The 13,056-nt window shown below is 45.2% G+C and overlaps 1 protein-coding gene across 4 annotated transcripts in view; it reads right to left on the reverse strand.

Annotated features, from left to right (window-relative positions):
* Positions 1-5,018: 5,018 nt before the first annotated feature.
* The window catches only part of LOC122559849 (SLIT-ROBO Rho GTPase-activating protein 1-like), a 300,957-nt gene continuing 292,919 nt past the window's right edge, over positions 5,019-13,056 (reverse strand). For all 4 annotated transcript variants that reach the window (XM_043709964.1, XM_043709965.1, XM_043709962.1 and 1 more), the window contains exon 22: positions 5,019-9,671. In XM_043709964.1, the coding sequence (XP_043565899.1) occupies positions 9,294-9,671 (378 nt within the window). In that variant the 3' untranslated portion in view covers positions 5,019-9,293. The remainder of the gene's footprint in view (positions 9,672-13,056) is intronic.

Below are 13,056 nucleotides of genomic sequence, written 5' to 3' on the forward strand. Positions count from 1 at the left end.
AGTCCAAGAATTGGGCTAAGGTCAGTATTGGGGGTTTGGGAAGTGAATATCAAGGCAAGGGGGGAACCAGTACACCAGGATGGAGAGAAGGCTGTGACTGTGAAGAGATAAGCGCTGGAGGGCAATATTACATGGAACCGCACTGTGAGAGGGGGTAGATCTTCATGAGTGACCACCATTAGGGCTTCGAGTGGGGAGGGGCGGCGGCTGTGAGGAGGGTTAGATAAAGAGGTTGGGTATAGCTATATGGTAGGCCTGGAGTTCAGGAAATAATCTCGGGAAACTAAAGAATTAAAGGGTTGAGTGAGAACATGGGGTGGGAACAAAGCTGATGTGATTGATAGGGATTGCTATCCAGAATGGAAGGTTAGCATGGCAGCTACAAGAACCAGATGGAAAGCTGCAACTTACCCTCTCAAACACAACCCAGAAACCTTCCACCAAATCTCAGCTGCAAAGTGAAGCTGTAAAATGGCTGCCCACAAACTCAGAGTGGGCAGAGTCAGTGTTTTCTTGTTTTGTTTGGGGATGGGTCCATTGTGGGCAATGAGAGGTTCTTCATTGTTATGTGAATCTCATGCATTGATGTGGATTTGAAATCCTCGCCTTTACAATGCTGACCATGTCATTGATCATTAAAGATGAATCCTAGTGATCTCTGTGAAGCAAAAGTGATCACAAGTGACTCTTAAATTGTCATCGGCAGTTGACAAATTGCCAAATGCATTCCAAAGATCTCTTGTACAGGTGTACTGTGGACAGTTCTGGGTACCACATGACAGGAGAGGTGTACAAGTAAAAGACAGAGAGAGTGCAAGGAGTGATTTATAAGAATGGCTCTGGGAATGAGAAACCTTAGAGGGCAGATTGAAGCAGTTGGGACTGTCCACCCGGGAATGAAGGTGGCTTAGAGGAGACTTGAAAAGAGGTTTTCTAAATCATGAGTAGAGTAAGGAGAAGCTGTTCCCTTTTTTGAAAGGAATAGAACAAAAAGACATAGATTTAGAGAGATGTGCAAAAGAACCAATGATAAAAAAAACATTTTCATGCAGCTACTATGGAATACAGTGCCTGGAAATGTGGGTAAGGGTGGAGGGGGCAAGTTCAATTGAGGCATCCAAAAGGCCTATGGATGATTGTTTGAATGAAATTAACATTTGGGGTACGGGATAAAAGCTGCAGATTGGCACAAGGATACAATGCTTATTTGAAGAGCCGGTCCATGCACAATGGGTCAAATGGCCTCCTTCTGACCACTGAAACAAAAGAACAGTACAGCACAGGAGCCGGCCCTTCGGCCCACCAAGCCTGTGCCACCACATGATGCCTTTCCAAACTAAAAGCATTTTGCCTCTATGTAATCTGTATCCCTCTATTTTGAGGAAGGGTCATTCAACCCCAAATGTTAACGCTGATTTCTCTCCACAGATGCTGTTAGATCTGCTGAACTTTTCCAGAAATTTCTGTTTTCGTTTCTGATTTACAGCATCCATAGTTCTTTTGGTTTTTATTCCCTCTGTTCCCTGCCTATTCATATTTCTGTCAAGATGCCTCTTAAACATTGCTATTGCATCCATCTTCACCACCCCCTCTGGCAGTACATTCCAGGCGCTTACCACCCTCTGTGTTAATAAGGAACTTGCCTCTCACACCTCCTTTAAACTGGCCGCCTTTTTCCTTAAAGCTATGTCCCCTGGTAACTGATATTCCTAACATTTCTCTGATTTTGAGAGGTTCCATATTGACTGCCCATTTCAACTCTCATCCCTGGAACGATATCGTGTACCCTCTATCCTCACCATGACCAAACCCAGAAGAGGTTTCACTACTTCCTGGGATCTTTGAATGTCGTATCCTGCAGTGCACCTCCTAATAAGCAGACACCATCCTCAATGCCGTGAAGCCAGGCGTAGTAGTCCTGGATCTCACAGCTTCTTATGTGACAGTGTGGCACACTGGCCAGCTTTCGAAGGTACTTTCAAACTGTCTTGGGACAGTTGTTGAAACAGATAGCCTGTCTTAGACGAGGTGTGGGAGAAAACTGGAGAAGCATGCCAGTGGATAAGCACAGTGCCAGTCCCAATTCTGTTGTAATATACTGTATTCTGCACTCTGTTCTGCTACCTGATACACTTTGTACGATCTACCTGCAGAGCACGCAAAACAGTACTTTTCACTGTATCTCGGTACATTTGGCAACAATAAATCAAATCAAATCGATTCATAAGCTGTCATAAGATTCATAAGATGGTATAGAATCAGAAAATCCCTACACTGTGGAAGTAGGCCATTTGGTCCATCAAGTCCACACTGACCCTCTGAAGAGTATCACACCCACATCCCTATTCTATCCCTGTAACCCTGCAGTTCCCAAGACTAATTCACCTCGCCTTCACATTCCTAGATGCTTTGGGCAATTTAGCATGGCTAGTCTTTCTTCTTCAATGCTGATGACATCTGTTGTGTCATCTAGGCTCCATCTTTCAGCACCCCAGAGCAGATCCTTAACAAAGATGTTGCAAAGTTGATGGGACTCCAGTAGCACATGGGAGTCTCATTCTGAACCCCTCTAAAGCCAAATGCTGTGTTTACACCTCCACAACGCCAGTGCCGGAAAAGAACTGCAGACCCACCTGGGCGGTCAGAGTGTAATCCCGAACCAACGTAAATGGGAGTGCCCCTAGTAAAGATTTTTATCCTTCTGGGAACATCTAAAGGAAACAGCAGTAAAGGTCAAAATGGGCAACAACTTATTAACCACCTTTGCCGGATCTATGAGAGGCTGTGTTGCCATAGTGCTCAAACATCAGCAGTTGCCTTACCATCCTTCAAAGCAGCAAACTGTGCACTTGCTGGCATTAGGAGACAGTGAGGTCTGCAGATGCTGGAGATCAGAGTTGAGTGTGTGTTGCTGGAAAAGCAGAGCAGGTCAGACAGCATCCGAGGAGCAGGAAAATCAATGTTTCAGCAAAAGCCCTTCAACAGGACCTCCTGAAGGGCTTTTGCCTGAAACATCGATTCTCCTGCTCCTCGGATGCTGCCTGACCTGCTGTGCTTTTCCAGCAACACAGAGTCATAGAGATGTACAGCATGGAAACAGACCCTTCCGTTCAACCCGTCCATGCCGACCAGATGTCCCAACCCAATCTAGTCCCACCTGCCAGCAGCTGGCCCATATCCCTCCAAACCCGTCCTATTCATATACCCATCCAAATGCCTCTTAAGTGTTGCAATTGTACCAACCTCCACCACTTCCTCTGGGCAGCTCATTCCATACACATAATACCCTCTGTGTGGAAAAAGTTGCCCCTTACATCTCTTTTATATCTTTCCACTCTCCACTAAACCTATGCCCTATAGTTCTAGTCTCCCGACCCCAGGGAAAAGACTGTGCCTGTATACCATATCTTGTTTACAATTGAACGCAACAATGCATCATAAGTTTCTTAACTTATTCTATGTATATCTGTAACATAATGTAACTTTTTTTTCTTTATTTTCTCTATTTTTGTGGCTAAGATTTGTATTTAGGTATTTTATACCTAAGATGATAGTGTGTGTTGCTGATATTGCATCTTTTTATTAACTCCTGTTCTTTTGTGACTTGAGTACGCGTGACAATAAACCTAATTCTAACTGGAACCTGCAAATCAGCACCTTCCCCCAGTTCCTGTCCTTACCAATATCAGTCCTCCCAAACATCAAATGACCAAAACCCACATGTCCAGTTGACTCTAAAATCAAATGTTCAGTATTCCTTCCATCTCCATGTACCATACAAAGCAACTTTCCCGAAGACAATTCCTTTGGATCAAGGATTAGGAAACACAGAGAAATCATAGAATCCCTACAGTGCGGAATCAGGCCATTCACTCCATCAAGTCCACACCGATCCTCTGAAGAGACCACCCAGGTCCACCCTCTCCCTGCATTTCCCACAGCTAATCCACTGACCCTGCACATCTCAGGGTGTTTCAGGGCATTTTAGCATGGCCACTCCACCTAACCTTCACATCTTTGTACCATGGGAGAAAACCAGAGCACCCGGAGGAAACCCACACAGACACAGGGAGAATGTGCAAACTCTACACAGTCACCAAGGCTGGAATCGAATCCGGGTCCCTGCTGCTGTGAGACAGCAGTGCTAACCATAGAGCCACCATGTCACTTAAGAGTTTCTTATAACATACCCTAGTTATTGAATGGCAGGTTTTAAACTACACCACCGGTGAAGGTGATCCTCATTAAACAGGTTTAGGACAAACCTGCGTTCCCTCCCAGGGCTGGAGCCTCAGGACAAACTCCTCCTGAACTTGTAGAGACGGACAAAGAGAGCAGCTTACTGAGGACTATTCACTGTAAACCCGACAAACGAGGCAGTTCTTCGGCTGAAATCCCACGCCAGAGCCTCGGACAAAAATCACAGGCTAACAATCCAGGGTGGTATGGAGGGCGAGCGGTTCTCTCGAAGGGGTCACTGCTCAGATAACACCTTCAATCCAGGTCACATTTGTACTCTCAAAAAATAGGAGACCATTGAGCACATCAGGCCTGCACTGTCATTCAGAACAATTATGGCTGATCTTGAGCCCCAACTTCACTTTCCTGTCTGCTCTCTGTATCCTTCAATTCCCCGAGGCAACAGAATTCGGCCTTTCCCAGCTCTTAAATGTATCGCAGGATTGTTTTGTGTTTAGGAGTCCTCAATCAGACAGCAATTTTTTTCCTGGAAAAATCCAGAGGAATTGCCCCTCTTTTGGAGATCTTGCTATGCAAACAATGACTGTTGCTGCCCCTACATTTTGACAAATTGCTTATCAAGCACCTTGTGAGGTTCTGTGGTCAGGAAAGGTGCTACATAAATGCAAGTGCTTCAATCGTTGTAACATGTCTCTATTCATGACTTTGTCAAGGTTCAAAGTCAAATACAAAACCTGTTCAATCACTGTTACAGCACACAATAAGGTTACAGGTTTCTCAGGAATGAAAGAAATGTATGTGAATAAACAAATCTCAGAGAATGGAGCAATTTTCTTTATTAGAAAGATACATCTAGAACAAACCAGAAGATATACTGAAATTGGTAATGTTACATGCCAGATGTACAGTACTATACACAAAAGTGCATTGTCACAACTGTATTTTGTTTAAAACGAGAGTTGTTCAATGAGTGAAAATGGAAATGCAACAGTACAGAACAAGGCTCAAGTTTCTCTAAGAGTTTAAAGGCACTTCCGCATGTACATACTAGAGATGTACATTGACACAATGGGGTAACGGCCGACAGTAAGGAAACTATCGGTAACTAAAATGGCAGTAAAGGATCCAGAGTTTTGTCAGGTAGGTGGTCAATGGTAGTTACCACTCAGTGTGTCTGTAGCTGTTATCAGTTCCCTGTTACAAATCCACTTAAACTGCAGTTTAAAGAAGCCTAGCCTTGGACTACATATTTTCCGTGATTGCACCCAGAAAACATTTGTCAAATTGATAATTTCCATTATACACTTTTGCTAAATTCAGATCTGCTGTAAGCATTTCTCGCAATCCAGTATAATTATTATTTGAATATACAAATCCTGGTAGCAATGCAACGTTGCAGAATCCATTTTGGCTGATGTACATTTTGTATTTTTTTAAATTAATTTAAGTGAACTCTATACTACATGTTCCTTAAAAGTACTACCACATTCTTTTAAAGACCACATGAAGTGGAAACTGTAAAATGTTACGAAAAGTTCAACATTTAGTAGGTTAGATTCATGGCAGACAGAAATGACTGTGCGTCACAAGGTCATTAAACCACAGATTGGATGTATGTGCAGCTTTCAATGATTGTGGCCTCAGAGGTTATTTTTGTAAAAAGGGCTAAGAGTTAGGCAGTTGTCTGAGCTGATAGACTGTGGCACTGTTGGGTTAACGTACCAGCGCACTATGCCACAAGGTGGTATAATACTAGCACTCCTTTGGTTATCCCGAAGTTGTATTCCAGTCTCAAAGTCAGGTCAAAGAGGACCATAAAAGAGATATTCAATCTGCCAGTTGGGGGGAGAGGTTACTATCTTCTTCCCCCACTCCAACAGGGAGCGAGCAAGCAAAGTGATGCCACATACAACGGGAGGGTTGGAAATGCAGACATCAGCATGTTCCCAGAAAAAATGTCAAAGGGCTTTGATGTGGAAAAGGTCTCTCCTGGTGGGCAACCCATGCTTTTGACTCAAGCTGCTCTGATAGAGCTAACCACAGAGCTCAGATCAGATAGACAACAACGCAGGGATCGCTGATCCGAAATCTATATGGAGAGCAGAGGAGGTCGTCATGAGGACCAGTTTTAATGTTAAAACGACCATTTCTAACATCCCCATATTAACAAATGGGAGAGAAAACAAAAGCACCGTTTCGGACCTACACGTTTGGGATGTTTTTAATCAATTCGTTCAACTCATGACTAGATGGGACCCTGGTCCTCTGACTCAGAGGTGGGGACACTACCTCTGCACTATATGCTGGCTGTTGCAGATATAATGGGTTTGGCCCCTGACATGCAGGATTGACATACCCTTCCCAGAGTGTGTACATAACCCTCCAGATGGAACAGCCAAGGTGCAGAGGGACGAACCACACTATTCAGTCCAATATAACCAGCAGGGGTTCTGCACAGTGCAAATCTTCACCAATGCGACCGGATGCCTTAAACATTTGCGTTTAGATTTTTCTCCAGGATTTAACGAATGTATACATTTACAAACACCACATTTATGAATCTTAAAGCTAGTGTATGGAAGGAAAAGATCAGGATTAGTGAGCAACTTTTAAGCCCAGATCACTGTTGTTTGTGGGGATCTTGTCAAGGGTTAGCAGATGTAGGGTTTGCCCTGCAACCCAAAACAATTGTTCCAAATGGAGTAACAATCCTTATTAAAGCAGGGATTTTCCACAAGTGAGGGGCAACAGGTCACCCATTTGAAATTTTGAACAAAAGTGACATTATTTTACCTGCACTGTGTTTGTTTTTTAAAATCGGGTGTTATTTTCAGTTCTATCATGGCTTGAGACATTTTGAAGGTTTCACCTCCTTTCCCACTTCTGACCTTCTTACAATGTACGACAAGAGGCGCTGGGGAAAACTAAACAAGTCATAGTGGAGCAGTCCAGTAGCGTAGCAGAAGGAGGCTTGAAGACGAACAGGAAATACTCGTGAAATGTAAACGGAGGATACCTTTTGTGACCATGTAAACATGAGCATTTATATATAAATAAAAGCCAGGTAGGAAACTAAACTCTGTAACGTTGTGAGAAACTGTGAAGTTAGCCCTGTGGCAGGGAGAAGGGAGTATTTAGTGATATGTGGGTCATCTAACTTTGGCGTTTAAGATGGTTGATTTTGAACAAGGGGGCCAACAGCTATCACTTCCAATTCTCGTTCCCATGGAAACTCACATGGCTGGCCAATCACTCCTTTAACACAATTGATAAGGTTAACACAGTGGCATCCATTCAAAACACAATAATATTTATGCTGAAGGACAATCCAACTTCCTCCTTCGGTTCGAATTCCACAGCCCGTGATCTTTCTGGAACAGAGTGGCAGTGCTTTGGAGGGTGACAGTGAGAGACCACTGAAGAGTTGCAAGGTGCACAAACCACGCCCCCACCCCCCAACTCTATCAGAGTCGCATAGCTGCCCGAGTACAACTACTTATTCAAAGTGGATTGTTGTGTGGAGGTCCGTCAGAGGCCAACATGACACACGTTTACCCACAAAACTGCTGTTTATGAAGAGAAACCTTCATTACCCAGGGGGTCACCTTGTGCCACAAGAGCCTTGGGCTCCATCGAGCAACATCAAAGTTCCAAAGAACCCATTTCAATGGTGATTCTGGTGTTTAACCAACCCCTCCCCCCTCTCAATTTTTTCCACGCTTGCCAGCTGGATGCCAGGCAAAGTTGCAGAGTGGAGATGGTGCAGTTAGCAATTTGTAGGGGGAGAGAACAGCAGCCGGGAAGGTAGAGCAAGGGGAAAGGGAAGAAAGGTTCCAGAAGGTCAGTAATGATGGACAAGGAACCCAAGCAGGCAGAGCGTCTCAAAACTACCCAGAAATGATCAACAATATGGCGGTTGGGCAGGACCAGACAGCTTGCTCTCCAAGACCAGGAAGGTATCTGGATGGGTATATGAGTAGGAAGGGTTTAGCAAATGGGACTAGATTAAGTTAGGATATCTGGTCGGCATGGACGAGTTGGACCAAAGGGTCTGTTTCCGTGTTGTACATCTCTATGACTCCAAGACAAATGGTAATTGTAGATCATGAGGAAAACATGAAAACTACAGCAAGGATACTCACACATGGTTCACTGAAGAGAATGCAAGATTTAGGGGGATATGGACCAAACGCAGGGAGTAACCTTGGGAAACCTGGTCAGTTGGGCTGAAGGGACCGCTTCCATGCTGTATGACTCTCTAAGACTGGGGTGGTGTGCGAATTTATTCAGGGTTGGGAAGAGATGAGATGGGTGCGCACTTTTCCACTTGATTGTGGGAGAGGGGGATCCTTTATGTTCTCAAATGTAAACTTCAAACCTTCGGCTTTGCTTGCCACACCCAGTGTTCAGTCGCCAACACAGCCAGCTTTGCTGGGGAAGGCTGCAGTACTTGCAAATGCAAGGATTTAGGCGCAGGATCCATTTCCCAAAATAACCGCTTAACCAGGAAAGGTGGCAGCAGCTTTGGACACGGTCACCCTTTCCCACGCTTCCATTCACTTTCAGAGCAGTGCTTTCGTGATGCAAACCTGGCGCTGAGGCCAAAGGAATGTTGAACGGAACAGAGGGAGGGAGTGACAGGAGGAACGGCCAGGATTTTGTGGCTGGTTTTCAACAGGTAGTAAAAACCAATGCAGACTTTCACTCCCCGTTCCCCACCCCATCCCATCAGTTCTGGGCAACAAGAGAATATCAAATGCTATCACAATCCCTGCCCTTGTATAAATAATCGGTCTTTCGAGAAGATGGGAAGTCCTTCTTTTTAAGCTAACTTTCTCTCTTCTTTTCAAAATAAAGTTAACAGTTGCAGCATAAGGTTTCAAGTTGAGTTAACGTTGGTGTCAGTCCCACATATAAACAGTCCAGTTTGAAAGGGAGATCAAATCCCCTTGTTAATTTACTACTGAGACATATATTCTAACACTGAAAGAATACATCTCCAATTACAACTTTTAAAATGTCAATATCCCCTTCCTTGTCCTTTGCTGCCCAACATACATCGATCGATTCTTCAAGTCAAAAAGCAGCTTTATTTACATGGTGCAGGATTTGTCTGTGGAGCTCTGGACAGCGGGCGGAGGTGCCACGGTGGGGTTGGTCTTGGGGAGCACCACTGGCTTGGGCCTGAGGGCAGGGGGTTTGAGTTGCAAGCCCATCCTGGGTGACAGGACGGGTTTGGAGGTGCCCACGGGCTCGCTGGAAGAGCTGGTGCTCCTTCGGATGACAGGGTCGACGGGTTTCAGGGCGGCGGGGAGGTGCCCACCTCGTGGGTCGCTGGCGGGGAGAGAGGCCGGCATGCTCTTCTTCTGCTCCAGGGTGTCCAGGACCACATCGGGGGTGTGCTTCACTGTGCTCTGACGTTCCAGCTCCCGCAACTCGTTCAGCGCAGTGTTCATCGTCTCTTCAATGTCCTGGCCGAGAAGAACAGAGAGAGAGAGGGAGGGGGGGTGGGGGGGGGAGAGAGAGAGAGAGAGACACAGAGAAAGAGAGAGAGAGAGAGACAGAGAGAAAAGAAAGCACTTTCTTTAAAACTCTTACAAGGGAAAATGGATTTCAAGTCAAAGACCCCTGAAAACCTGCACAGGTTTAGTCACAGAAACCCCCTCCCTGAGCAACCAGGCCTACCTTCATTATAAGGCCCTTGGATCATTCCACAACAACAACCTACATGCACATAGCGCCTTCAATGTGTTTCACAGGACTGTTGTCAAATAGAAGTTGGCATTCAAGAGCTGAGGAGATCAAAGCTTTTTTTATTTATTCATTTTGTGGGACGTGTTCGTCGCTGACTGGGCCAGCATTTACTGCCTGTCTCTAGGTGCCTCTTGAGAAGGTGGTGGTCAGCTGCCCTCTTGAACCAGAGTTTGAGAGAGGGGTTTGAATGAGCTTCTTAAAAAGGACCATGGAGAGAGGTGGAGAGATTCACGAGGGGACCTCCAGGGTTTAACAGGCTCGAAAAATGGGAGTGATTAAATTTGGCGATCCTTAAGTGGCCAGAATAGGAAAAGCTGAGAGGCTGAGGTTACAACCAGACCCATAATGGAAAGCTCTGGAATATCTCTTCTCTCTGACAAAGAGGAGAGAATCACTGGAGAGGTTAAAACAGTCAAGCATAGCAGCCCTGATTTTGATTAGATTCCCGACAGTATGGAAACAGGCCTGACGAGTCCACACCGACCCTCCAAGGAGTAATCCACCCATTCCCCTATATTTACCCCTGACTAATTCACCTAACACTACGGGCAATTTAGCTTGGCCAATTCACCTGACCTGCACATCTTTGGACTGTGGGAGGAAACCCATGCAGACACTGGGAGAATACGCAAACTCCACACAGACAGTCGGCAAAGGCTGGAATCGAACCTGGATCCCTGGCACTGTGAGGCAGCAGTGCTAACCACTGAGCCACTGTGCCGCTCTAAGGGGTGACAATGGCCGAGTGGTACTATCACTAGACTATTAATCCAGAGACCCAGCTAATGTTCTGGAGAAGCTGGGTTTGAATCCTGCCATGGAAGATGGTGGAATTTGAATTCAATAATGAAAAACAAAATCAGGAATTATGAATCTAATGATGACTATGACTCCATTGGCGATTGTTAGAAAAACCCATCTGGTTCACTAATGTCCATGAGGGAAGGAAATCTGCATCCTAACCTGGTCTGGTCTACATGTGACTCCAGACCCACAGCAATGTGGCTGACTCTTAAATGCCCTCTGGGCAATTACGGATGGGCAATAAATGCTGGCCTAGCCAGTGATGACCATGAATGAATAAAAATAAATCATGCACACACACAAAGCAAAATAAAATTACAATTGAGCCTAAAATTTGACAGCAGCAGTGTGGGAACAGTGATAACGAAGATGGTGAGGTACCAGGAAAGTTGAATTTCTTTTGTGGTAAATGGTGACTTTTACTTCAGTTACATTCACATCAAACAAAATTCTCTTGTGCATCCATGCACGTTCCATGGTTTACAAGAGGGAATCAAAAAGGGGATGTTTTCTGAATGTCGTGTTCTGGCACAGGCACTAAGTGTCCATAACAAAAACGGTGAGGGAATAATACTCAACAAGTTTTACATAACCGCTGTGGGAAAGAAGACCAAAACATAAAGGAGATACCCACGCAGTCACGGGGAGAATGTGCAAACTCCACACAGTCGCCTGAGGCGGGAATTGAACCTGGGTCTCTGGCGCTGTGAGGCAGCAGTGCTAACCACTGTGCCACCGTGCCGCCCTGCTCTCGGTTTAGGAAATTCCAACTTCTGGAGTAAAGAGATTCCTCTTCTCAATTCATCCCACCGAGCACATTAGAATTTGTTGCATATTATTAAATGCCCTTGAGCTGAGTGGCTAGCTAGGTCCCTTCAGAAAGGCAGTGAAGAATCTACCACATTGGTCTGGGTCTGGAGTCACATGGAGGATACACCTGGTAAAGACGGCAGATTTCCTTCCCCCAAGGACATTAGTGAACCAGATGGGTGTTTTGCTACAGTTAATGGTAATTTCATAGTTACCGTTACAGAGCTTTCAATTCCAGATTTATTAATCTAGATCAATTAAGCAAATTAATGTCAATTATTTATTCTGAATTGAATTTAAATCCCACCAGTTGCTCTACTGGATTTGAGCCAGTGACTCGGGGTTACCAACATCTCCTGCTGCATCCTACCATGGGTTTCCCAGTAGCTAACTCTATAAACCTACTTAGGTCAGCTTTGAACTCACAACATTAATGTCTTTGCTTTTGGCAAGGTCTCTGAAATAAAGTCCATTACAGCTACAAATATTAATACAGATTTTAAGACAGATATAATTTAGATTCTCTCTGGCCAACCCATGTTTTGAAAAAAATCATCATTTTCCAAGAAATTTGGTTTCTAATCCTTAAATCACCCTCCACACATTTCATTCCAATGAATACAGAATAACACAGCAATGCTCAGCCTTGTAATATGATGTGGAGTGTAGGAAGTTGAGGAGTGACATAATAGAGGGGCATAGATAAGGTGAATAGCAGGTATCTTTTCCCTCGGGTGGGGGGGGATTTCAAGACAAAAGGGCAGATTTTTAAGGTGAGAGGGGAAAGATTTAAAAAAGACATGGGGGAGATTTATGTGTGTTAAATGAACTTTCAGAGGAAGTGGTGGATGCAAGTACAGTCGACAATGTTTCAAAGGCATTTGAATGTTTGGAGGGATATGGACCAATTATAGGAGAAAGTGAGGGCTGCAGATGCTGGAGATCAGAGCTGAAAATGTGTTGCTGGAAAAGTGCAGCAGGTCAGGCAGCATCCAGGGAACAGGAGAATCGACGTTTCGGGCATAGGCCCTTCTTCAGGAATGAGGAAAGTGTGTCCAGCAGGCTAAGATAAAAGGTAGGGAGGAGGGACTTGGGGGAGGGGCATTGGAAATGCGATAGGTGGAGGGAGGTCAAGGTGAGGGTGATAGGCCGGAGTGGGGTGGGGGCGGAGAGGTCAGGAAGAAGATTGCAGGTTAGGAAGGCGGTGCTGAGTTCGAGGGATTTGACTGAGACAAGGTGGGGGGAGGGGAAATGAGGAAACTGGAGAAATCTGAGTTCATCCCTTGTGGTTGGAGGGTTCCCAGGCAGAAGATGAGGCGCTCTTCCTCCAACCGTCGCGTTGCTATGGTCTGACGATGGAGGAGTCCAATGACCTGCAAGTCCTTGGTGGAGTGGGAGGGGGAGTTAAAATGTTGGGCTACGGGGTGGTTGGGTTGATTGGTCCGGGTGTCCCAGAGGTGTTCTCTGAAACATTCCGCAAGTAGGCGG

This window comes from Chiloscyllium plagiosum, chromosome 19, assembly GCF_004010195.1.
Source record: "Chiloscyllium plagiosum isolate BGI_BamShark_2017 chromosome 19, ASM401019v2, whole genome shotgun sequence".
In the NCBI taxonomy this organism is placed as follows: Eukaryota; Metazoa; Chordata; class Chondrichthyes; order Orectolobiformes; family Hemiscylliidae; genus Chiloscyllium; species Chiloscyllium plagiosum.